A 26113-nucleotide genomic window follows, 5' to 3' on the forward strand; every position below is an offset into this window, starting at 1 on the left:
TATTTGTACTGTATACAATTGTGATTGGCTTGTTTCAGCTTTCGTCTTGTGAATTTCTGGGCAGCCAAGCCCAAACGCAGCCATCGTTTTGTGAATGCATGCAGATGTTTTTTTGTGACTCTTTCCAAGGCCAATACGAACACTGGGGGAAAGAGCCACTGTTGCGAACGGCGGTGAGCTGAGACACACGGTGATACGAGGGGAACAAGTGGGGAATTAATATATTTTAAGATAAATTCAGTCATTTATTAGAAGGTTCTGATGCCTATTGCATAATCTGCAACAGTGCACAGGGATAAAACAAGTTGGCAGGAAAGAAAATTTAAAAAAACGAGGAATTGTCTCGGCTTGTCTCGTTTTATTAGGGTTTTTCAAAATCACTTTTAAAGATTGATCTGACATGAGAAGAATTTTCTCAGCTTAAGATGGGTTCATTCACAGTGTTTTGTGATTTATTGAATTAATTTAATGCTCTTTTGGCTAGAGGAGATGATACTTTAGAAACACATTTATAGACTTCTGCTAAAAAGAAGGAACAGGACATCATTTACTTTCTCTCTGAGCGTATTTAATCTTGTGCTGGCGTCACGAAACGTTTCCAGTCTCCTCTGTGTTTGATGTGATGGACTAGTTTTGCGTTCTTTGAACCCACAGATGTAAACAGAAAGTGCTGGTACGTGACGACTAAAGGCATGCACGCTGTCGGCCAGGCAGAGGTGGTCATTCTGCTCCAGTGTCTACCTGATGAGAAGACCATCCCTAAAGACATCTTCACTCACTTTGTGCAGCTCTACCAGGAGGCCCTCAGTGGTAAGAACACAAACAACAGCTCCACCAGGAAGCACACACTGAAATTAGTTCACCTCCACCCTGAGCCCCTCTTGAGGGGGTAGCAGCTCATTATTAGTCCTGCCTTGAGTCCCACAGGTGAGTCCACCTGTCTGAGTCAGGTACTGCCCAGTTAAGAATGAGCTGACACTGAAGTAATGCAGTGTAATGTAAGAGGAAAATGTTCCAGCTCTACTTTTTGTTCCGTGGAGACGACAGGTGTACCAAGTTGTCCTCTATTTGAAAACCAGGTTACTGTCCTCCGCCGCTCAACTGTGCCTCTGCCTTATTCATGAAAAATGGTCCAAACATTAGCGTCCTGCTGTCAGGTCGCATCCCTCCAGGCGTGACACTTCACCATCGCTTGTCTTGCATTTTTAACTCCATATGCTGCACAGCAAAAACAGCTAATACCGGGTGACTTTGACGGCTTGCTCCCCTCAGGCCGTTTGCTTTTTCCTATTCACACCGGAGCAGTTTTAGGCTCGTGGAAGGGAGTCGTATTGTGCACGTCCTTCCTGATTATCTCGCCGTCAGTCTGGTCTTGGGAAGAAGTGCTGGCTTGAGCAAGACCCAGCCGCTGAGCTTTGTCGTGCCATTAAGGGTTATTGCATTATATGACATCTACATCCAGCGTTTCCTCCCACAGATAATTAGTAACATGAACCCCTTGTGGGTAATACGAGGTTGTAGGGCAAGCAGGCTAAGACTGAGACTACAGAGACTAAGGCTACAGACTAAGCACGGTTCTTTATCCACACAGTAATCCCAGGAATACGCTGAAAGCCTCTGCTTTTCATATCTGCCTCCCTTTTCAGAGCATGAGAACTCTGGTTCCTCGTTTTTCCTATTTTGCTTTTTATTTATGTTAATTTTCTTCCTCTTCATTTTTATTCCTCTCTTTCCTTCATGTGATTCCCTTGTTTTTGTACCCCCAAACTCCTGTTATATCCCCCCTCCCCCATTACCCTGCTGTGCCTTCCCCTCTCCTCCTCCTCCTCCTCCTCCTCCTCACGTCTCCCATATCACTAACCTCTCCCCCCTCCCCTTCTTCCTCATCTCCTAAAGGCAACGTGCTGAGCCACCTGAGTCACTCATTCTTCACGCAGAGCTTCCTGGGCAGTAAGGAGCACGGCGGCTTCCTCTACATCAGTCCCTCCTTCCAGTCGCTGCAGGACCTGCTGCTGCCCAACCCGCCCTACCTCTTCGGCATCCTGATACAGAAGTGGGAAACGCCCTGGGCCAAAGTCTTCCCCATCCGCCTCATGCTGCGGCTGGGCGCAGAGTACCGATGTGAGTCAGGACTACCGAGGTTCACACAATGTGGTGACAGTGGAATAAGTATAATGTGATGATGTTATTTAAAAGTTCACATTTAGTTTGGTCATCCAGAAGGAACATTTATTTGGTCAGAAGTGCACATGAAGTTTATCAGACGTATTTAGCACAGACAGCAAATTCACTTTTGATTGGTTGTCTCCTGATCGAGGCCCACCTTCTCTCTGTGTGTGGCAGGGAAATGTTTGAGGCTCTGTACCAATGCCAAATGATGTTAGACAGCCTGTTTTGAGGAGTATCAATAATACTGTTGACCAGTAAGATGGAGCCTAAGATTTGGGTCTAATTAGTAAACTGCCAGATGTGGGTTTTTTTTCTAACCTCACAAAATGTAATTTTTGGAAAAGGGAGAATGAAGAGTGTGTGTCCTCCGTTGGTTTTAAGATCAATCTTGAGCGCTCGCCGTGTCATTTGTCAGAAGAAGCCTGTAGACATCATACCATCCTCCTCCCAGATGTTTCTCACAGCTTCCCACGTGAACCAGGAAGTCTTGCGAGGGGTTTTATCGGAGAGCTTCCTCCGCCAAAGCTCCCCTTCTCTCGCAGCCAGACCTGCCAGCACGGAGCGCCGCCTGGCTCTGCTAAGCCTCTTGCCTGCTTCCAGCGAGCACGGATAGAATACATTAACAAAGCCACACACAGCCGAGGCTCTTAAACACAAATTGTTAGCATCGCCGTGAAATTAATCCACCTCACAAACAGTGTACTTCTCCACGCTTTCAGCTCTTACCTTAAGCAGTGGCCGGCAGAAGGCTGAGTAGCTCGTCAGCACACGGACTCCCACTGAACTGCAGATTGAGGTTGAGATTTTTATTTATTATTGCTAATGAGAGTTTGTGGCGAGATCTTTTTTCCAGCTGTTTGCTGAGATAAGGCTAAAAATAGTCATCTAAGGAGCTTTGGTTGCTGGAGAAAAAGGCAGCCTTATTTTTCACTTGTGGATTAGGAGCGCTCTTCCTAACTGCAGGCACAGTTTACTCTGTCTGTGTGTGTGTGTGTGTGTGTGTGTGTGTGTGTGTGGTTTCTTGTTCAGCTCATTTAAATTTATGAGAGGATAGAAAACTCAGGAATCACAAGTTGTGCAGTTAATAAAAAACAGGAAAAAGATACCTGGAAACGGCTTACCTACAAAGCAACAATGGACCCAGAACCAACTGATCAATAAATTAATTAATCAAAAATAATTAAAACAAATACGCAGAAATGTTGAAACTGCAATTAAGACTGCAAAAGTAAATCAAAATATCCTTCTCTGTGACCACATTGCTGTAACTTCGTATACCCAAGGCTGAACCCAAAAGGTTAACATGATCTCCAAACTCACGTTACAAGTGAATGACACACTTGAATGAAATGAATGAAAGAATAAGTGGCCTTGAAAATTACAGGGAACATGTCGGCAGCAACACATTTCTGTTGTTGATTTATCCACGACTAAACATTTTGTCTTGCAGTTTATCCGTGTCCGCTCTTCAGCGTCCGCTTCAGAAAGCCCCTCTTCGGAGAGACGGGCCACACCATCATGAACCTGCTCGCAGTAAGTGCTCCTGTTATCTGCTTTCAAAGTTAATGTTTTTCAGAGAAGTACATTTGTGTCCTTCTCTAAGTGCCTTGATTGGTTTTCATTTTGGGCTATTAGTTCTTCTGTGTGACTCACTTTACTTCTCTTGTCCTCATGTCTTTGTTTTTCCGTCCCTGCCGTAGGACTTCCGCAACTACCAGTACACGTTACCTGTGGTGAAAGGTCTGGTTGTGGACATGGAGGTGAGGAAGACGAGCATTAAGATCCCCAGTAACCGTTACAATGAGGTGAGTGCCAGCGTCGCACAGCGGGTCGATGCGAGGTCGCTCTCTCACGCCTGTAGCTCGTGGGCAGACGTAATGTAATGATGTACCTTCATCTATTGGGTATTACTGTTCATAAATTACAATACCGACTATAATATAATATACTGTAGCCATATCATGATATAAATTACTGTACTGTGATTTGCCTACTGCTAACTGCAGCCAACGAGTATTTCTGATTAACTGTACCCATAACGTTTCCCAGATTCCAGCTAGCACAATCAAACTGATGATAACATGATACGAAACAGAGAGAAGAAGGAAATCCTCACGTATCCTAAAAGCTGCGAGCAACGTGAGCGTTAACATTCGAATCGAGACTTGTGGCAGTTAACGTTTAGATGCTAAAAATCATACTGATGTTGTCCTAAAAACTGCAGTTGTTGGTCTGCTTTTCGTTCACATCACAAAGGAACCACATCAGGCTGGTAGCGGAGTGAAATCCACCTTTCAGGTCCGGTTGTTTGGTCCACATCACAGTTTGACTGACAGCTTTCAAACCCGCCTGAAAAGATCCTACAGGCAAACAAACCAGAGTTCCTTTGAGACAAACCAACCTCGTCAGGCGTCAAAGCATCTTAAAACTACAAATTGTCTGACATTCAAACAGTGTAGGTGAACAGGAAGCACAGCTGTGTCTCACCAGTCACACATTTGTGCTTTTGTTTCCCAGAATCACACATCATTTGTCTCAGAAAATGAATCCCTCCAGCAGACTAATGACATCAGCAGAGGAGGCTCGTATGAGGCTGCCTGCACATCAACACACACACACACACACACACACACATGTTCGTTCTGTGTTCGTGCGGGTCCCTGCAGCTGAACATCAGACGTGGGCTGCTGACTTGTTAAAACGCTGCTGCCTCGAGGGTGTGAATGAATGTCCGACCAGAAGAAGTGATACGCTCAGAGCACCATTTGGCTGAGAGCGAAAGCCGCGGTGCTGGTTGTAGCGTTTGGCTGCTGATGAGGTAACAGATGGGAACCCAGTAATGTGAAGTGGGGACCGTTTCTCAACAGCTTGCAGGCGAGCCTTTAGCGCAGCAAGTGGTTAAAGCCCTCCAGATTTTCAGTTTTATTCCTGATTTGCAAAGGGTGGCTTCAAAGAGACGCAGACGCATGGGATTTGGTGGAATTAATATGTGAGATCTTTCAACTATTGATATCCACCCGTGTCAGTGTCTTTTTTCACAATCTGTCATCTCAGCGCCCTCCCGTTTAACTTGAGGACTTTACCCACAAGCCCGCTGCAATTAGGCTTAAGCAGGCAGTCCTCGCTAAGCCCATTTTCCTCAGCGCACACACCCAAAGGGCAGCTTAATTACACATGCGTATCATTTGTCCTTGCAGCTGATGAAGGCCATGAACAAGTCCAACGAACACGTGCTGGCCATGGGGGCGTGTTTCAACGACCGGGCCGACTCCCACCTCGTGTGCGTCCAGAACGATGACGGGAACTACCAGACGCAGGCCATCAGCATCCATCACCAGCCTCGCAAAGGTGGTGACGCAGAAAAGCTTCCTGCATCTCCCGCTCTGTCCTGTCTTTGCGTTCGTCCTCTCGTCATGAGAAATCCTCTCTCAGTCTGTCTGCTGTTGTTCCTCTTTGTCTGTTTGCCTAAAAATAATTTGCCTTCAGTCCGCGCTGGATATGTGAATCTGAACTCATCTTTTCATCTTTCTCTTTCTGTTTTCCACAGTAACTGGCGCCTGCTTCTTTGTGTTCAGTGGTGCTTTGAAAGCCTCGTCGGGCTTCTTAGCCAAGACCAGCATCGTGGAAGGTGAGAACTGTGACAACAAGCTACACGTTGGCTATAAAAACGCTGTAACGATAGTCGAGTTAATTTGTGTGAAGCTTCCTCGCACACGTCTCGATGCACACACAAGAGTATGAGACCATGCTGGCAGGAATTCACGATTAGTGCTGAAAGCAGGGGGTGCAGTTGGAGCTGTGAACACACAAACCTACAAACTGTAGCATGTTCACATTCCTGTGTGCGTATCAGGCTGTTGTGTCTAATACACTGGAATACCCTGCAAAAACAAACCAGCTGCTTATTTTATCTCATTCATTTGTCTTTAGATTTTCTAGGAAATGGACTTTGTCCTGATATAAAATAGCATATAATGGGATAGAACATATTTCCACCTGCTGCCTGGATGAGGATTATTTAATTATTGTTGTCTTTCAGTTTTAGTTTGTAAAATATCTGGAAACAATTCACAGTGTGCTTAAAACAATTTGAAAAAGAGAAATGCAGCAAATTCAGAATACATGCAGCAGAAGCTCTCAGATTTGGTTCAGACTAAATGCTGAAACAAAAGTACTGAATGTTACACACAGACAAACTCACACACACATTTTTTCATCTGCTCACGTCCATCCAGCTGCACACCTCAGACCCCGACAGCAGCAGCACACTTTCCCCCTGAAATGATGAACGAAATTATTGATTTTCTTTCGAACAACTCATATATATTATAAATACTACAATACTACAGCGCTAATCACGCTTTCCCTTCCCCACCCTTAGATGGCGTAATGATCCAGATCACAGCTGAGACCATGGACTCTCTACGGCAAGCCCTGAGGGACATGAAGGACTTCAGCATCACGTGTGGTAAAGCCGACCAGGAGGAGAACCAGGAGCTCGTCCACATCCAGTGGACGGAGGACGACCACAACTTCAACAAGGGGTGAGACAAGTGGAGGAGGAGGAGGAGAGGGGGGAGGAGGAGATACATTTATGTCATGGACAATTGAACTGATGGCTTCCCAACCGCTGCATTTACTACTTTGCCATAAAAACTCATTATGCATGCTCGGGGAAGCCCTCTGGAGGACAATCTTAGCAGGGTGGAATGATGTGGTTTGACGTGTCTTTGAGATACGGACCAACGCAATCAATTTTACAGCAGTCTGATAAAATCTGCAAATTTAAATGTGATGTTTCACTGTTAAATATAATGGAGGCCTTCTGCCAGATACTCCATCGCTTCATTAGCAGGATCTTCTCTGCACAGTCGCTGTTTTAAACCATCAGTTCACCAAATCCATTAATCTGATGGCTGTTAGCTGATGTATCAGCTGTCCACATTAAACACTTGTTGTCTTTCATTCTCCTTCTGGTCCTAATTTTGTCCTCCCCTGAACAGAACAGCACAGGATCATAGAACAAACACAGAACAAAACATTTTCCTTTTCCTTCTGCTTTACGTTCACTGGTAGGTTTTGTTTCTAAATCCTCTGCTTTCATTAAGCTCCGTTTTTTTCATTCAGTGTCATCAGTCCGATCGACGGGAAGTCGATGGAGTCCATCACCAGCGTCAAGATCTTCCACGGCTCAGAGTTCAAAGCCAACGGCAAAGTCATCCGCTGGACGGAGGTACGATACAGCCGATGCGGACACAGTGTGGCTGTCCTCTGCAGAACCGACGCAGTACTTTACGGTTTCATTCATTTGTTATCTGTCTAAAATAAAACTCATTAAAGGTCCAGTGTGTAGGATTTAGGGGAATCTTTTATATCCACGTCAGGAGCTTTTCTCTTCACTTGACACCATGAGGACACTTTGTGCTTTTTCTTCCACTGCTTTGTTATTATCAGATAAACTCATACTCTGGTGACTTCTTCGAGTACGTCACGTGCTACCTGTTCTGTACAGAATACTGTGTTCTGGCGTGTTAAAAAGCAGAATAATGATTTTTGTGTTTCTGTGATTCGCTCAGGTGTTTTTCCTTCAGAGTGAAGATCAGCCCAACGGCCTGAGCGACCCGGCCGACCACAGCCGGCTGACGGAGAACGTGGCGAGGGCTTTCTGCATGGCGCTGTGTCCGCACCTGAAGCTGCTGAAGGAGGACGGGATGGCCAAACTCGGACTGAGGGTCACGCTCGACTCTGATCAGGTAGGTCCAGGACTGTAGACAAACAAGTACAAAATGCAAGAGAAACAACATCTTGGAGGGATTTGGGGCTGTTTTTATGCATTATTGTCAGTAAGTGCTGAAATGGATTTTGGAGACCAAATCCACTGAATCTAAATGTTCCCTGTTCACTGATTAGGATGTAGTCTGACTCCTGTATCCACTGTTGCAGGTGGGTTACCTGGCAGGAAGTAACGGCCAGCCCCTCCTGCCTCAGTACCTGAGCGACCTGGACAGCGCCCTGATCCCCGTCATCCACGGGGGGGCGTGTCAGCTGAGCGAGGGCCCGGTGGTCATGGAGCTGGTCTTCTACATCCTGGAGATCATCTCCTAGGAGCCTCCATCCGAACTTTCATCTCACAGCCTGGTCCCCTCCGTCATCTCCCTTCAACCGTTTGCACTTCGAAAAGAGTCCGAAAACTGTGCCGTGCCAGGCGGGGTAGCATTCCTCAAGTGGAACCTATGCATCCCGAACACCGTCTGTTCTGCTCGGGAGGCCGTCTGGGGCCTGAGTACAAAACTCAAGTCAGGATCCCCTGCCACGCGTCCTGAGAGGTGCTCCGATCCCTGGTGTTCGTTCGAGGTGCGTCAAGCAGGAAATGAGCACCAGAGACATCAGAGACGGTCTGACCCCGATGTGGTTTTACTGTCCCTATAAGAAGTACTCACCCGCCTTCAGAGCGCTCATGTTTTACTGTTTCACAACACTGGATGAGAGCAGATTTGATTTGGCTTTTTTGACACGGATCAGCAGAAAAGATTCTTGCAACAGATTTCTGCAAAACGATATAAATTAATGAACATAAAAAAATACACGTTTGCACAAGTATTTAAACAGGACGCAGATAAATCACCGCTGTTTTTACATCCCTAGAAAATGAAGAGCACAAGGACGTCGTCGGTTGTTTTCTTTTGCCCAAAGAAACTATCCTGACACCAGAACGTTTTAATTTACCCAGAATTCATGGCAAATTAGTCCTAGTTAGAGGAGCACAGCTGAGAACTGAACCGCTTTGTGCAATAGATGAATTTAGACGTCTGGCCCCGGATCCCGGGAGTCTGCTTGGAGCTCGAGCACTTCAGCAAAAGAAGAAGGTTAGAAATTTGTTTGTAGAGATCCGTTTCCACTTTGACATTAAAGGTCTTTTTCGGTGTCAAACGTCCGCTGTAAAGAGCCTGTTAATGAAAGCATTTCATCTTGACACCAGAGTCACGAAGCCGTTTAACATGAGCACTTCCCAGGAGGGTGAACACTTCTTGTAGGTGCTGTGCGCAGCTCCCGTCACCCCCACGTCGCCGTGGCAGCCGGGGGTCCTGAAGCACTGAACCCTGAGTGTTATCTGTGTAGCACGGACGCTCGTAAACGAGGGAGGCTCGTATCCACCGCGGAGACGTCTGGACTCTTCCTCTGAGGAAAGCTTCAGATCGTGAGACGGCGAGGTGGAAGGTGCATCTGTGTGGTGATTTTTGTTTTGTTTGTTTGTTTGTTTTTTTGCACCGTGGTGCTCAGTGCCTGCAGCAGCGACTCACAAAGCAACAAGAAAAATAATAATTCAGCTTCACCTCTTAAGCTTTACTCATCGATCACCAGATGCTTTACTTCATGGACAAATCCGCTGACCTGATGTACATATTTTTGTAGGCGTGACGACGACTTCTCCATGATAGCTCTGCCTGTGTAGCCTCCAGAGATCCCAGTTAAAGACAGCGTTACTGAAGTGACCGTCACGGACTCCTCTGACTGCCGCTCTGTGAAATACGATTACACGTCAACTCTGAAAGTCCTTTCATCCTGCGGAAGACAGCAGATTTAAAAAAAACAAACAAAAAAGGTTCAGATGCTTTATTGATAAACTCAAACGGTCTGTACATAAAGCTTAAAAACACAAAAGAGGGAAATCAGTTTCAGTCTCATCGTCCATCTTCAACGTTATCAGCGCTTGTTTGTCCAGCAGTGGCTGGAGAAGCCACTCGAGTTATTTTGGTCTTTTTAATCATACAAAGAGAATACATGTTGAAGATGTAAAGACATATATATATATATATAAATAAATATATATGAACTCTATTGAATTGCAGAAGCCGTGCACTGGATTCTAAGCCATTTACAGGAGAGTTAAAGTGAGCGTCGAGGTGGCAGACGAGAGACGTTCGGTGTTTTGCAAAGATCAGGGGTTCCTGCAGAAGCAAAGAGTTTGACTGACCTGAATGTATTTCATCTCACATTTCCTGCAAAAGCCCTCAAATCACGAGCACCCTGCCCCAGACCGCTGCGGACCCACGTGGGAACCCCGCAGATGGCTGACATGTTGTCTTCAAAGGCCTCAACTGACTTGGTGTCTGTGCAGACGGACGGCTGCAGCCCCTCCCTCTGGACTGTGCTCTCCTTCAGCAACGTGGACCTGGAGAAAATAATGTAAGAATGTATTCCTCCTGTTTCTGTTCAAACCTGCAAAGTGTGATTTTTTTTTTTCTTTTGTTTCTGGTTAGACTTATCACCAAAAAACAAACAAAAAAAACATCACCTTGTCATGTCAAAAAGCTCTGTACAGTAATCACTCTGCATTATGGCAATTTGTCCATCTTTAATCATGCTAATATAAAACCAGAAGGGGCTACACAAAAAGTACTGCCGATAAAGCACGAGAGGTTTTGTCGAAGCATTTCGGAGAAAAACAATCTCGTCATCACAAGTGAGAATCAGACAATCACATGAAAATCTGCGGAAGAGCCAACGCTTTGAGTTTAAATTAGACCTGTAGCTGTTTGTTCATTCGTTCGTTACTCAATTTGAAGTATTTTAGGAGCTACTGTAGCAAAGCAACGTTAGCGAAGCCGATTTAAAAGAATAAAAAAAAAAAGTTCAGCAGAGACTGAACGAGAGGTCGAAGGTCACCACTTCCTGGTTTCTTACTGTGATCACGCCAGAGTCGGTGTACCTCAATCACTGTGCGACGTTCATCAGCCGCCGGCAGCAGTTCTGTTTTTATAACTTAGCATAATGAAGAGGAGACGTGAGGGTTTACTTTTCTGACCTTCTGTTTTCTGTTCTGTTTTATTTTGACATTATCCAATGTGTGCAATATGTCCTAAATCCAAAACATTAAAAAGGTGCAATTTGTTTGACTGAAAAGGTAGCATTTTTTTTATTTTATTTTATTTTTTTTTGTATTTAGTTGTAAGACGTTCGTTCCTGTCCAAACTATTACACTGCATGCAAACAGAGACAAGCTTGAAATGGTGAAGAGAGCAAATCAACTCTGCATTTTAACAGTTAGCGTATATCTTCTTGTTTGTAGATGAAACTTAAAAACAAAAATAACTACTACACTTTTTCAGTTTGGTCATTGACTGGTTTTTGTTAAATATTTTTTTTTAAATTAACATCAGTCAAAAAATATTTGAAAAGCCAAAAAACCCTGTACATCTTTTTTTCTTTACACTACAAATGTCAAGAAAATGTCTTCATTAAAAAAAACAAAACACAAAAAACCTGTAGTATATGTAAAATAAAAACTTATAGAAAACTAAAATGAGAGCTTATTTTTTGTCTCCTGGTTTCATTCCTAAATCACATTTTTTTTTTCTTCTGAAATAAAGAAAAAGCACATGACAATGCGTCATTAAAACAGTATCTTTTTTTTAATTGGTATATTTTTAAGCAGGGTCAGCAAATTCAGTCCACAATTAAAAACAAGATATGGCCTTGATTCCGTTGTTTGTGTGGCATTTTGTAAATATAAACAAGTGACATCGTTCATCTTTGTAAACAAGCAGGTGATCAACGTGTTTTAACAGAATGTCCATTTCTCTGATTGAAGATGTTAAAAACTGCCAACACAAAAGAGAAATGTTGTGACCTCAGCAACATTTGGCAACTAAATAACAACTATAATGTTGCAGACAACGTTGAGGTAACGCTGTTTGCTATGGCTCCTTGTGTAGCATGTATTACAATGCTGCAGTTTAACCCTTAAAGGGTCAGTTCACTCAAAATACTACCATGTTTGTTTTTCTTCTACTTGAACAGCAGCGAGTCTTTATCACTAAAACCAACTGTTCACTTACAATGGGACCAATTTTTTTTTAATTAAATAAAACTACCTCACTGAATGTTGTTTACAAACATTTGCTGTTAACTGACCAAACACACTCACTGTGAGGTCTATCTCGTCGCTGCTCTGGAGCTTTTGTCTTGCACAGTAGATTTTCAAATTTTCATTTGTTTTCTAGGCACTTAAAGTACTTCCTGTCCATGTTGCCTTTAGAGTCAGGATTGGAAGTTCATTATCGTCCTTTCCAACGTCAGAAATTAACTTAAAAATCTCAGTATTGTTGTTAAGGACTTCACACAAATTCAGCTTACATGGGTGTTTGTGGCAGTGGATACGAGAATATAAATTTTCTAGCATTTAGGTGAACTGGCCTTTTAAAAAAGGAATGAAGAATTTTAAATGCTGCATGAGGGATCTGATGCATAGTTTTATATAGTAGACACATTTATTCGACTTTTGGGGAAATATACTTACTCACGTTCTTGTCGAGCGTTCGACGAGAGGATCGCTACCACTCTTGTTTGTGTGTTAAATGCTGAGCAGGAGGCAATTAGCTTAGCTTAGCTTAGCTTAGCATGACGACTGGAAGCTAGCAAGACTCTGTTTACAATAACATGCCTGCCAACACCTCTACAGCTGTAACAGCTGTATGGAAGGTGTAATCTTGAAGCTATCAGTTTCCCTCTGCTTCTTGTAATTATGCTAAGCTAAGCTAATGGTGTCCTGGCTTTAGCTTCACATTTAACACGCAGACATGAGAGCAGCGTCGATCTTCTCACAATCAAACTCTGCAAAAAGCAAATGACACAGATTTCCACACCGTTTCTAAAATCTCTATAGGATGCCATTAAAGTTTAGTCATCCAATGTTTACCTAAAGGTGACTTTTTAAGCTACTTTCCAATCTGTGCAATCATTCATTTTTGCCTTATAAAAGTAATATTTAGCTTTTTAGACTGCAACTTAAACATCAGTTGTGATTCTGTGCTATTGAGTGTAAACAGGACAAATATAAACCTAACCCGCCTGAAGCCACAGGTAAGTGAGAGGTGCAGGTAAGTGACCCCAGTTAGAGCACATATTAAAGTCAAAGGTGCCAAAAAGGGAGCGTGGTCTTCACAATAATCATATCATAGTGCCTTGTGTTGTATAATTTCTTGGCTTTCTCCTGTATAACATCTGAGAGGATGCTGCATCTGCCTGCAATCTCAAAACCTGATGAATTGTGAGGGGGGGAAGATAAAAACCAGCCTGTGTCCTCTCGTGTAATCGGAACAGGGATTGGTAGATGGAGGCTACTTCAAATATGCAGGATTTTACAGCAACAGTGATTACTTTGGTATTAGTGCATAGGTGCAGTTCTAGATACCAGAGCTGTGTAATATGAGGAACATGTACACATTCCTTGATATATATATTAACTAGAGTCACGTTGGGCAGCAGGATCAGGTTAGCTCGACACCAAGACCTTTCAACGTCAGCAGAGGAGACGCTTCCTGCCGTCCTCCAGGAGACTGAGTGATGCAGCAGGGGACTTTCTGTGATCATCTGTGATTTAAATCTCACAAGGAGCCTTCACCCTGCCTGTCCGACGCATTCACCCGGCAAACGATCTGTGGGATTCATGATAAATATTCCATCAGCTGGTGTCTTCAGATCGAGACCAGCTGACCTACCGCAAACCAGCTCAGTGTCTCCTCCTGGTGGACTGCAGTATGAAAGGGAGCTCTTGTGTGTCTCGCAAATGTGCAAAAGTTCCAACAACTCAAAAACCCGTGCGGGTCTGAGTCCAGTTTTGAATAACCCTCCCTCCTCCTCCTCCTCCTCCTCCTCTGAGTAATTTTGACTGAGTGCCTTTAATCTGCAAGACAAAGACCAGTGAAGAGTCCAGTGAATCAAACGTATCCTTAAACACCCAATTTTTTTTAAAGATCAAGAGAGACTTAAGTCACTCTCACATCTGTTTGCATTCAATTCAATCCAAAAAGAGGAAGAAAATTACCCTTATTCTGTGAATCATCCTTCAGCTTGCAGCCGTATCTAAAGGAGAACCTTGCGAAGAGAGAAGAGAGTTTTACACAATCTTTTGAGTTCATGATGCTGCTAAGATATTGACGCTGTATGTTCTGCATTACCTGCGATTGGTCGATCACCAGCCAGCGCTCAGTGCTCGTCTGCATGTCCTGTCCGCTCAGAGGCTCCCGCAGACGGACCTTCGCTTCAACGCGACCTCCCGTGGGCTTACGACCGTCCATCACCTGAACCGAGAGACACGAGGATCAAACCCGGAGACATTTACAGACGCACAAGGTGTCACTGAACATCCGAGGCGACGCTTCTGTCCCCCCGTGGACGGTGGCTCACCTCTACGATCTCCCTGATTTCGCTCCGTGTCTCCAGTTTGTCCAGCTTCAGGAGGGCCGTCCCGATCGGCTTGTCGCTCCGCAAGAAACCGCTGTGAGGCGACACGCAGAGATACTTGGCTGATCATTTTGTACATGAAGCTGAGCGTAGACGAGACGCCGCAGGCCGATCTCCAGTCAGTTCCTCGAAATTACTGACTCTGAGAATACTGGCTGCTCAAAAATAAAAATGTCTCTCACCTCAGTTTTTTTTTTTTTTTTTTTAATATTCAAGTTTGATCAATTCCACATTTATTTATCAATTTGCTTTGAGTTGAGTGATGATGCTGTGATTATCATTACAACGTTATTATTAATTTTCCCTGCTTCTCCTTGATGCATTTAAAGGAGCTTCGGCTTCTGAGATTTGAACCGAAAGCCGACAGCATCACATTAACTGATCTGGTCTGAGTTCAGGAAGCTGCTCTGCCTGCCAGCCCGTCTGTCCGCCTGCCTGCCTGTCTGTCCATCCGTCCGCCTGCCTGTCTGTCCGTCTGTCTGTCTGTCTGTCTGCCACTCACCCTTTGTGCAGCAGCTCCAGTTTGATGCCTTTAGACGCCACCACCCGCCTGAAGCCGCGGTGGTTACGGTTGATTGACAGCGTGAAGCTCTGGTTATATTCTGGTGAGAAGAAATCGCAGGTGAGGAGATGCGGCCTTCTGAGACTTTACATGTCAAATACATGAAGGAACAAACACACCATAAACATTCTTTTTCATCCAACACAAATGAAAATGAACTGCTCAATAAACCGGTTTCTGATTTTGATGCTCATTATAAGCTACTCTTACAACAGGAAACATCTTTGCATTGGTTCATTTGCATTATTTTGAAATATCACTCATCATTGTGTCATCCCAGAAAATATCGCAAAAGCAAATAGTAAAATAATAATGAAGATTTAAAATTTAAATATCTACAATTTATAAATAATTTGATAATTTGATAATAATTTGATAACCGGCTTGTAGCATCTGGTTCATGAAGAGTTTTGTGTTCACATTTCGGGGAAATTTGAAACTTTGTTTGACACTATGTTTTAGACAAACTGAAGAAACGACAGCAGATAACTTCAGCACTTGCTTGACAAAATTCTACAATACTGAATGATCTTTTCTGTTTAGTCCAATATTCTGAAAATAAAAACATCTGTTCGCTGCTGATACACGAACGGCTGCACGGCGACGTTCACGTCTCACCTGGGCAGTTAGTGTTCTTGATGACGGCCGTTTTGTGTTTCTGCGGCTGCTCCTGGCGGCAGCAAAACAGAAACAAGAAACACTTTCAGAAGGAAGAGTCAGCTGGATGAATCCTCTCAGCAGATTAAAATGAGCTGAAGTGTCTTACCGCGCTCGGGTAGGGGAAGTCAAACTTGACGTAGGCGTCCAGATCGTTGGCTTGGATTCCTACAGAAGGTTAAAAACACCACTTTTCAGTTTTTCCTGAAGACTTTTTCTAGTACTCGCAGACAGCATGTGGGTGAAGATTACTGTTCTTACCACTAGGAGCAGGAAGATTCATCCCTTTGACGATAACGACGACCATGTCGGTGCTGCTCAGCTCGGGGAATATCCTGAAAGGAAAGGGAAAGGAGGAAAGGTGAACGTGATGTTCGCATTTCCAAAGATTCTCTAAAACAAAGGATGACCCACTACAAGCTGCGGCAGCGGAATCAAATGGTGTTCACTTCCTGACTCGGTTACTGAGGGCTGTGGCTTGTCCATGTCTAAACAACACAACAGTGGACACAGTCAAAATAATTCATGTCTTCGCTTTATTTTATCTGCTGGCTTCAATATGCTCAGAAACAGGAAGTGAGTCTTCAGTGAGCCCTCACGTTTCTGAGGTTACACAGGTCTGCTGTGCTGGACTGCATTAAGCTGTGCAGATGCATCGTCATCAAACATTCAACAGATAAAAACTCTTCAGAAAACGTTCTTGAACTTGAACGTGAACTTGTGTGATATGACCTGGAAAGCAAACGCGCCCACCTGACAGTGTGAAACGACCTCTCCTCAAAGTGATGTTTGGGAGGAGGCAGACCTCTCGACTGAGCCAGCTTCAGGACCTCCAGGCTCTTCTTACAGCCCTCCGCCATCTTCTCAAACCTGCAGCGCGCGTACACACACACACACACACACACACAAGGAGGTACAGAGAATAACAGTCATTAATCAGGTTTAAATAAAGCTTTAAGTCTTTAACTGACTGCAGACACAAAGAGACAACACGTTAACATCACTTTTAATGAAGTGATAAAGGAACAACTTGATCAAATCCAAATGTATTGCTAATGAAATGAATGAGGAGGTTATAGTTTCTGTGCTTACTGCTTACTTTGTTGTTTCACTGACGTTCCCCAGGTGTGTGAACTGCTTGGAGTGAGTCATGCATTTCTGCAAGGAGGAAAAAAATCTCAGACATCTCAAGAATTAAGATCACAGCCAGACAAGGACAGCCTACGCCAGGCCAGGCTGCGCTTTGTTTGGTGTTTGGCCCTAACAATTTATTTGGGAACTTCGCCACCGTCGCCAAGTGTTTACTCAAGGGGGAATGTTGGGTTCTCTATATTACAATTTAATTAAAGAGTTTGGTCTAGACCTGCTCTAATTGGAAAGTGTCATGAGAAAACTTTTGTTATGGATTGGCACTGTATAAATAAACTGAATTGAATTGATCAGAGATGTGAGCACGCTTCACACTCTGAAAGCAACATTTTTATCTTGGAAAACGTTGCAAAGCGCTAAAAGTTAAGATTAAGGAGCAATAACACTTTCTCGGAACTCCAAAGAAATGTCCTGGTGAATAACTTCTATCTGTAACCGTCTTTCGGTCCTTCTGCTGCTCTTTTACCTCGTGCTGCTCTTTGAGGATCTTGGCCAGCTGTGCGTAAACCTGCTCTGCTTTCTCTGAGATCTGCACGTCCCTGTGATGAACCAGGATGAAGTCGTCTTCTTCGTCACCAGGGGGCGACGGCACCTGCGGTTGCGGCACAGAGAGGGTCAGCCACGGCGGGACTCGTCGTCCTCGGTGGCGTCGTGCTTAAAATGTTCTTTTTTTATTGTTCCAACCGGGCGACTTTTAAAGAATTTTTTAGCGACTGAAATAAAATCAGGCAATCTCGCTCTCATCCAATCGCTTTCTTGCTGCCTTTATGTGAATCATACAAAGGATTTACTTGGCTGTCAGTTTAAAGCCTGTCCTGCCTGCTCACCGTGCTGATGTCCACAGTTCTGCCGCTGCGTGCTGCCTCGATCATGGGGTCGAAGCCCTTGGCGGTGCGGAGGAACACCTTGGCCTGCTCCAGGTCCTTCTTCTGCTTTGCCTGCAGAGCGGCCTTCATGTACTGCTTCTTCCTGCCCTCCAGGAACTCCAGCTGCTGAGCCGCTGGGGGAGCAACAAAGACAGAAAATCCAAAGATTGAGACCAACTGGATGTAGCCGTCAGGGGGCACAAAGAGTAAAAACTGTTAATGACTTTGCATTTCAGGAACAATATAATAAAATTACTAAATACTGAAAATACAAAAGCAAACTTCTACTGGCTCTGAATCACTTTTGTTGTGTGTTACTGTGTGTTTTTCTTTATTTTCAAACTAACAAACTCATGACAGTAAACCATGAGCCCACCTGAGGGCTCCAACAGCCTTTGGTTCTCGGTCTAAAAGAATATGAATATCAGAAATTAAATGGACCCCTGAGAGCTGCTTCACATGAGGCCGAACTGAATATTGACACCAGGTCCCATTCGCACGAGACCCCACGCAGGAAGTGCTCCTTCAGGGTTAGACTGCACAGGCCACGGAGTGTTTCAGACGACATGCGGTTTCCTTTTGGGACCGACCTGCCGGCAAGAGTCCATCGCTGCCGGCTGCTCTGTCAGGTGAAGCTGACGGAGTTCTTTTCCGTCCTTGAGCCGCAGTGGGGACCTTTAACGCGGGCTTCTTCGGCTCTTCAGCAGGCTTTGGCTACAAAATTACGCAAAACACTGTCAGCAACTTACTCACATGCACCTGATCAAAAAAAGAGCTTGAATATACCGATGACAGCCCACCTCCTCCTTCTTCTCTTCATCTTCTTCTTCATCTGCTATTTCCACGGTGTCAGTGGAGGCAAGCTTATCGGCTGCCACCAGAGCAGCGACGAATCCCTGCTCAGCTCCTGTCGCCTTCTGGCCCGGGATCGGAGGAAAACCTGACATACAAAAGCAAAACCCTCATTCTGACTGGCACACACCACATTTACTATTTTGGTCAAGTACAAAAACAAGTCTTGTGGCGCCGGCGCAGGGACGCACTGATGGTATAGTAATAACACCCCAGGACAACAGAGCCTCAAATCCAATTTTACGGAGCTAAATGCATGTTGGAAATTACGCTGTCATCTCACAAACAAGAATCACAAAAGAATCTCACCAGGGGGGACGGGCAGCTCCTCAAAGTTGACTGCTTTTCCTGCTTTGTGAGTCCGGATGGCGTTCTGGTATTGCTGCAGGAGGAGGGAGGTTAATTTTCATACAGCAGAGCTAATGCTACAGTGATGGGCTGAAAGGAGAAAAGCTCTGTGGCTGGAAGTTTAGTGTTGGTGACAAATCCTGCCCATTCCTTGTATTTTAAGTCTGTGCTGGTGTTATTTGTTCATCTGTTTAAATATCATCAGAAACATGAGAAAGTCCGTCACAGTGCTCTTATAATTAACTGACATTTGACTGGCATAAAACAATAAGTTGTAAGAAGATTAATCTTTTTACTAACTGAACTCACACTACACTTTACAGAAGAAAACTCCGATTCACATTTCGTTATAATGTGCCAACTTGACTCCTAACCTCTGAGCCAAACACAGTCTGAGTTCTGTAAAGGTGAAGGAGAGTCTCTCCGCCTACCTTGGCGATGCGGTCGTGCATTCGGGCCTTGCGGTCGTCTCCGCTGGCTTTGGCCTGATTGGACGCCTCCACATATTTGGCTCGTCTCTGCTCGAGAGCCTCCAGCACGTCTTTGGGAGCTGACGGGGGGGCTGGGGCTGGAGGATAGAAGGATAGATGTTCACATTTAAAAACTTCACATTACTTAACTTTCATTTAATAAAATAAGCCCAACTGTGACAGCTGACTATAGACTGTAAGACTGTACAGATTACTGCTGTTACTTTCTTCTGTCTTATCTTGTCTCATCCGGCCCCGCCACCCTGCGAAGAAAGCTCATTTCAGCCGTTTGTATCCAAGATGTCGTTCTTTCGGTCATGACCCAAACTTCATGACCATGGGTGAGGGTAGGAACGTAGACTGACTGCTAAATTGAGACCTTCACCTTGCGGCTCAGCTCCCTCTTAACCACGACGGACCGATACAACGACCGCATCACTGCTGTCGCTGCACCAATCCGCCTGTCAATCTCACGCTCCCATCTTCCCTCACTGACCCCGAGATACCTAAACTCCTCCTTGAGGCAGGAACTCTCCTCCAACCTGGAGGGGGAAGACCACCTTTTTCCGGTCGAGAACCCAGTAATACGGTGAATGAAATGTTACTACCTGAAGCCGCTGCAGCCGGCTGGGTGACCTCTTTGTTTTTCCCAGAGGGAAGTTCCTTCACCGGCACAGAGCTTCCTCCTGTGCCGCGAGATAAATTAAAACTTACAGAAGAATATAAAACAGGTTTCTGCTCAGTAAAGTTTGTTACTCAGTTTAACAAACACTTTACACTTTTTTTTTTTAAACCTTTACGACAACTCAGAGAAGTCGAATTGGAGCAAATCTGCTAAATCTTAAATCTTAAAGCTCATTTGTTTTCTTCAGCTTGTTCTTGATTTTATTTTATCTACTTGTGTTAAACGCTGATTCGTCCTTGTTTTCTTCTGCCTCTTATATTTCCCCTTCCCCTTTTTATTCTTCCTGTAAATCACTTTGTAACTTAACGAATGCTAAAGTGCGTTTGACTACGTGCTGAAATGAACACATCACAGCGACGTTTCTTACCTTGTCCTGGTGATGGAGGAAGGCCACTCAGGTCGACAGCTTGTCCCTTCTCCAACGCCTCGAGCACCGCGTCAAAACTCTGCACCAAAAAAATAACAAAAAACACCAAACTCTGTCAAACTGGCTGCCTTGTTTCACATACTTGAGAGATTAATGTGCAGCAGACTCAAACGAAAAGACAAAAACAATGAGGTGTAGCTGCATGTTAGCAAAGTTAAATATCAAAAATTAAATATTTCTGTGACGCTAAAAACATCTCATCTGGTCTAGTTTCATGGCTGATGTCTGGCAAATGAACAGAGACGAGATAAGTAAGTTAAGACTTAAAGTAATTCAGAACAGGAAAAAGAAAAATTAGTTTTGTTTTTTTTTTAATCTTCAGCAAAAATCCTCCTGAGGGTTACAGACAAAGTGTGTCTGTTACCGACTGCAGCTGCTGCCACATTCCTCCTGCACAGCAAAATAGTTTGAATTCTGCTTCCACTTCCAGCAGAGACAAAGCTTCATTATGAGCATTCAGCTTGCAGAGATATAAACACACATAAATTGTAACAGACAAAACAAAACAGTCAGAAAGGAGAGGAGGAGATTCATCCCGATTTGTCGCTCATCATAAAGCAGACATTTCCTTTGACTACTGGAGATATAACTGCAGAGGATTTAAATTTATACAAAACACAACAATGTTGACAAATTTCTGTTTCTCTAAACAAATCACTCACCTTAAAGGTCTTGAGGTAAATCCTGGCTTGCTCCACGTCTCCCTGCTTCTTGGCTCTCAGAGCTGCCATCTTGAATTCTTTCTGTCTCTTCAGAAGCATTGTCCTTGTTGCTTCGTTCGCTGCAGAGACAGAAACGCCGAGCGATTACACAAAGTGAGAGGGAACATCTAGAGGAAGAAAACCACGAAAGCCTCAACAATTCAACATGTCTGTCACTGAAACGTCTGGTCATTCCCAGGAATTTTCCCGTCGCCTGCCACTTCACTCTCACTAAAATCTGTGTATTGCATGCAAAGGGAAATCAGATTTTTCAAATGAAGTTTACTTGGATGGTTATTTAGCCCACTGCACCAACATTTTAACCAACTCCTCCTCTCAAATTTATGTCCAAAAAAATTAAATCAACATTTGCCCGAGTCCACAAGTTATCAAGTGTCACCATTTATCAATCGTAAGCACAAGCTCAGATCAGTTACTGCAGCTTCGTTTACATCTTTTGATCCCCTGCTTTTGTCTTTGCAAAAGGAATTAAAAACAACGCCATGAAGGATAACAAATGTGACGGTTACACATCCCTGAGGCACCTTCTTTGATCTACTCTGTACTTGTAACTTACAGCACAAATGAAGACAAGCTGTCTCGGAAAACACGTCTCCTGTGTCTAACTGTACATCTTTATCTAACGCCCAGTATTATAACTAATGTAGCTTTGCATGATCCAACTGACCAGGTGTCTGAGGCTGGGCGGCGGGTTGCGTCGGCTCCTCCGGAGACGGGACGCTGTTCAGAGTGGGCGGCGTGGAGGAGGATGACTGCTCTTCTTCGCTGCTGGGGGTGATGATCTCTGGCGCCGGCTGCCCCTGCTGATCTGAAGAAGTGGATTCAGGAGGTGGGGGTACGGGGGGAGCCGGTCGCTGGGGAACAGCAGGACGCGGGGCGGCGCTCGAGGCTCCGGTGGCAACAGGAGGAGGGATCTCCGCCTCGTTCACTGGTCTCCCTTTTTTCACAGCAGCTAACATCGTCTCCAGGTTCTGTAGGGAGGAACGTGAGCAAATCGTCCTCACCTGAACTCGTGCAGGACATCTGAGGACTTTAATGCGTAACGAAGGGAGCATCTCTGCAGTGCGATCGCTTTGCAATTTACACATTAAGCTCCCTTTGAGGAGGAGAAACTGCAACTTTATTTCAACTCTTCAAAGCGCAAAATAAACAGTGAAGAGTGGTGCTCCAGATGATAAAAATAATAAATAAATTAAAAACTGAAAGTCATTCTCGACAGATGACAAAAACATAGGACATATATTGTTATCTGTCATTTGATTATTATGGCAGATGATGACTGTGACTCACATTGTTATAACTTATATTAATGAATAAAGTATTTCACAATGTGCCGTTTGCTCTTGTTAAAGGTATATAATTGATCTATAAGGAACTGGTAAATTCTTTATTTACAACAACAACATTTAAAAAAAAAAAAACATGACAATTAATTCTATAAAATCCACCATATTTTAACATCAACAGACAATAATTAATAACAGAGAGGTTGCTGAAACACTGGACCCTGGCCATACACCTCGTCATTAGGCAGACGTTTTCACTCACCTTCAGACCGCGATCGTATCTCCGGGCTTTGGACGTTTCCCCTGCAGCCTTGGCGTTTTGTAAGGCCGTCTTGTACATGGCTACTCTCTCCTCCAGGGTGTGTTGGAGGCTGCCGGGCGCCGCCGAGGAGACCTTCACCTCCTGCTGCTCCTTCACCTGAACAGATGGGAGACCTCTCAGAAAATGTGTGAAAATGTGCATCTGTTCTACCAGTCACATTATCAAGTAAACAGCCATTGTTTGGAATTACAGCTCTACAAAAAAAAAAAAAGATTTAATAAGAAAGATATGCAGCCAATTTTCTAAACCAAGAGAAAGCAAGGAGAACAAATATGTCTGCCCCTTCCTGTTACCGGGCAACAACTAAACTTTTCCACCATTTGACATGTATTTTGGTGGCTGGTGGCGTCTGTTACAAGGCTGGCAGACATCAGCACATGTTGTACCTGCGGTTGTGGGGACGCTGGTGTTTCAGCCGGAGAAGATTCAGCGGGTGCAGAGGAGGAGGAGGAAACGGTTACAGCATCCTCAGCTTCCCCCTCACCCACCACTTCCTGTAGCTCAGCCTGATGGAGAAAAATACAGCAAATACCAGCAGCCAACTTTGAATGATGATGCAAGGCGGGTTTCCGAAATACAGAACGTGAGGCAAGATTTCTGTGATACAGTTTGGTAAAACACACACAACAAGTTCAACACTTGGTGTATCCACCATTTCACAAATGTAGAATAATGAGCGTGTGAACCCAACACGACTTTTAAATCATGTAGCTGATGAACTAAAGACCCAGAAGTGAACACAGTTTCCTTTTTGCAGTGCACTTAAAACGTGTCTTTGCATAAAATCTCTAAGCAATGAATAAATGAATGTACTTAACACCAACCAAGAGATCTTCATCGTCTTCCAGGTTACTGTCGTCTTCACCCTCGTCCACATCTCTCATGCACTCGTCAGCCATTCTTGCGATGTCTTCCATGGGCAGCGGGCCTACGACACAAACACGGAGCCATTTATCCAACTGGGTTTGTACGCGAGATCAATAACACACACCACATAATGTGGTGATAATGGAAACGTCAACCATGTCATCAGTGGCTACAGTGATAATAAACATGCAGAACCATTTCTTGGTCATGTTGTTGCAGGGGGCTTTCAGCAACTTAGATGTATCGCAATATCCAATATGGCCAAATATATGTGGATACAGAGAGTCTCCCAGAGGACTAACAATAAAAGTATCTGCAGTGCTGACGGAGTTCATTCCCCTAAGAGCCAAAGTGGGCTTGAAGCATGACACTTTCTAACGAAGAAGAACAAAAATAAAAATCATAGGAGCACGTAATAATACTGTTGCGGCTGAATGGGAGCAATAAGGCTTTGGGGATGATTTAGGCATCTGAATCCAGGCTAGCAATGCTTGCCTGTCCATAAACCTTTGCTCATACAGTGCATGCACTCAAAACCAATCAATAAATTAGCTGATTGCATATGCTGCATCTGCGTCAACATGTATGTCAGCCCAAACATGACAGGAGGAGAAGAAGAAGTGGAGGAATGTCAAATAAATGTTCCGAGTGTCACCATCCTCTGATTTGTCCACAAACTGCAATACTTCCTGCCCAGTACATTTCCTGGTCACAACTATTATTATTAAAAGCAATTCTAGAGGTCGACAAATTGCCCCCAAGCCAAAAGATCAGAATTTGACAAGCTGGGAACGACAACTCAATAATCAACCGTCTTTCACCAGAATCTTTGATCCCAAAACACGGCAACATAATGAGAAAGTAAGAAAATATGCAAACAATGCCACACACTTCTAGTGGATTAGAAGTGATGATAAAGAACTATTATTATTATTATTTTTATTATTATTATTATTACTGGTCTGATCATGACAAATATAATTAACTGAGGCTTCCAGGATTGTTTATTAGAATCCAAAATAAGAATCATTACCACTGCACTCACTTTTCCCCTTCTGCTTGGCTCTTCCTCCAGCAGCAGCTTTATTTCCAGTAATAGCAGCAAGTTCAGCCTCCAAGTCTGGGTCGTCCAGGTTCCCCTCCATTCCCATCATCATCTCCTCAGGGTCCAGGTCTACGAACAGACCCATCTGAAACCAGGAAGTCAAAGATACACTTCACCCTTTTGGAGCCTCTGTCACGCCGGCTATCTAACGTAAACGCCGTGTTGTTGTTACCTGCTTGGCTGCAGCAGCGCCCTGGCCTTTGGGCTGCGGTGCTCTCTTCTTCTTACCAAACATGTTGTTGTTGTTGTTGTTGTTGTTGTGCCTTGCTGTTTAACAAGCCCCTAAAGTGGCACTCCGGTGATCCAAACTACACACACAAACACAAACACGTTAAGAAAATCTGTTTCCTGTTGTATGAAGTCATCCGTCTGGTCGCAGTAGTGAAAATCATGTGAGCGGTTGTCAGGCGGCTCCCGGACAGGCTGAGTGGTAACGAGCTGTCAACTGACGGCAACGTTAGCCGAGCGGCTAGCTGTTAGCGAGCCATGTTTCTTGACTTTTGCCTCGAAAAGTTTGTTCGTGAGCAAAAAGACGACCGCTGCCGTCACTGTTAGCAAGCTTTTGGAAGACTTTCACATAGCTGTAAATGCGTGTGTGTCTTTACCTGGTCGCTCACCACTTCATCAGTTAGTTTTCTGTTTAATTTATGTGGTTTTACATTGTAATGGTTTGTTTAAGTACGCATGCGCAGAGCAAGGGAGCGTCCAGCGTGACGGTAAATTTACGCCCTGAGTCATGTCTGTCAGTGTCAAGCTACCAGGATGTGCTTTTATAAATATATATCTATAGATATGCATCAATAAATCTTTTTTTGGTAACAATAAAAAAGTGTAACAAATAAATAAAATAGAAATATTTCAGATAGAATAGCCAGTAATGATTTTCAATGTTGAGTGTAGGAAAATGAAACAGTGACACAACATAACCACCCTTAGGAAAGCAAAAGCAAAACCATACAACAGTACAACCCACACTGAGTTTTGGAAAAATGAAACTATACAACCGGTGCGTAATAATATATGGAATATAAGGTGACACTAGTATGAGAGTGATGTTGGGAAGATGCACGGATTAAAACTTATGTGTGTATATGTAAAGTCACAGATTCAGGACCTGAATAGACTTTCAAAGGCATCTAATGATTCCAGTTCAAGTTTCATTATAATCTTTAGGTGAATAACTTTCTCAGATTCATGGGTTTATTACAACAGCCACTTCATTCCTCCTTTTCCACATGAATTTGTGGCACTGTTAGTCAGTCTGTTGCTGTTTCTGTGCTATATTTCTGTGTAATAAGTAACAATATTTGGAGTGAAAATTACTTCTGTTAAAAACTGGAACTCTGAGTCTCATTTTCCTTTTCATTCAAGGACTGAATT

At 44.0% G+C, this 26113-nt stretch overlaps 2 protein-coding genes across 4 annotated transcripts in view; one reads left to right on the top strand and one right to left on the bottom strand.

Moving 5' to 3' along the window:
- Nucleotides 1-11944, top strand: part of zfyve9a (zinc finger, FYVE domain containing 9a) — a 25485-nt gene extending 13541 nt beyond the window's left edge. For both annotated transcript variants that reach the window (XM_046407680.1, XM_046407681.1), the window contains exons 10-19: nt 655-810; nt 1897-2121; nt 3620-3702; nt 3870-3974; nt 5367-5517; nt 5717-5797; nt 6551-6713; nt 7297-7402; nt 7746-7922; nt 8113-11944. In XM_046407680.1, coding sequence (XP_046263636.1) covers nt 655-810; nt 1897-2121; nt 3620-3702; nt 3870-3974; nt 5367-5517; nt 5717-5797; nt 6551-6713; nt 7297-7402; nt 7746-7922; nt 8113-8274 — 1409 coding nt within the window. In that variant the 3' untranslated portion in view covers nt 8275-11944. The remainder of the gene's footprint in view (nt 1-654; nt 811-1896; nt 2122-3619; nt 3703-3869; nt 3975-5366; nt 5518-5716; nt 5798-6550; nt 6714-7296; nt 7403-7745; nt 7923-8112) is intronic.
- cc2d1b (coiled-coil and C2 domain containing 1B) lies at nt 11561-25452 on the bottom strand. 2 transcript variants are annotated; one of them, XM_046407682.1, is made up of 26 exons: nt 25339-25452; nt 24906-25041; nt 24674-24818; nt 23586-23689; nt 23148-23267; nt 22702-22857; nt 21821-22124; nt 21094-21212; nt 20372-20450; nt 19928-20005; nt 19281-19417; nt 18811-18883; nt 18450-18589; nt 18240-18363; nt 17611-17783; nt 17250-17375; nt 16734-16792; nt 16388-16504; nt 15896-15969; nt 15744-15802; nt 15596-15647; nt 14918-15017; nt 14359-14449; nt 14130-14252; nt 13997-14046; nt 11561-13855 (listed from the first exon to the last, which is right to left on the bottom strand). In XM_046407682.1, the coding sequence occupies exons 2-25, from the start codon at nt 24966-24968 to the stop codon at nt 14035-14037; spliced, it is 2628 nt and encodes an 875-aa protein (XP_046263638.1). In that variant the 5' UTR covers nt 24969-25041; nt 25339-25452; the 3' UTR covers nt 11561-13855; nt 13997-14034. The 2 variants fall into 2 exon arrangements, with proteins under 2 accessions (XP_046263638.1, XP_046263639.1); XM_046407683.1 differs by lacking the exon at nt 25339-25452 and having other exon boundaries at nt 17611-17780; nt 24906-25300.
- Between the last annotated feature and the right edge of the window lie 661 nt (nt 25453-26113).

This window comes from Scatophagus argus, chromosome 13 (assembly GCF_020382885.2).
Source record: "Scatophagus argus isolate fScaArg1 chromosome 13, fScaArg1.pri, whole genome shotgun sequence".
Classification (NCBI taxonomy): domain Eukaryota; kingdom Metazoa; phylum Chordata; class Actinopteri; family Scatophagidae; genus Scatophagus; species Scatophagus argus.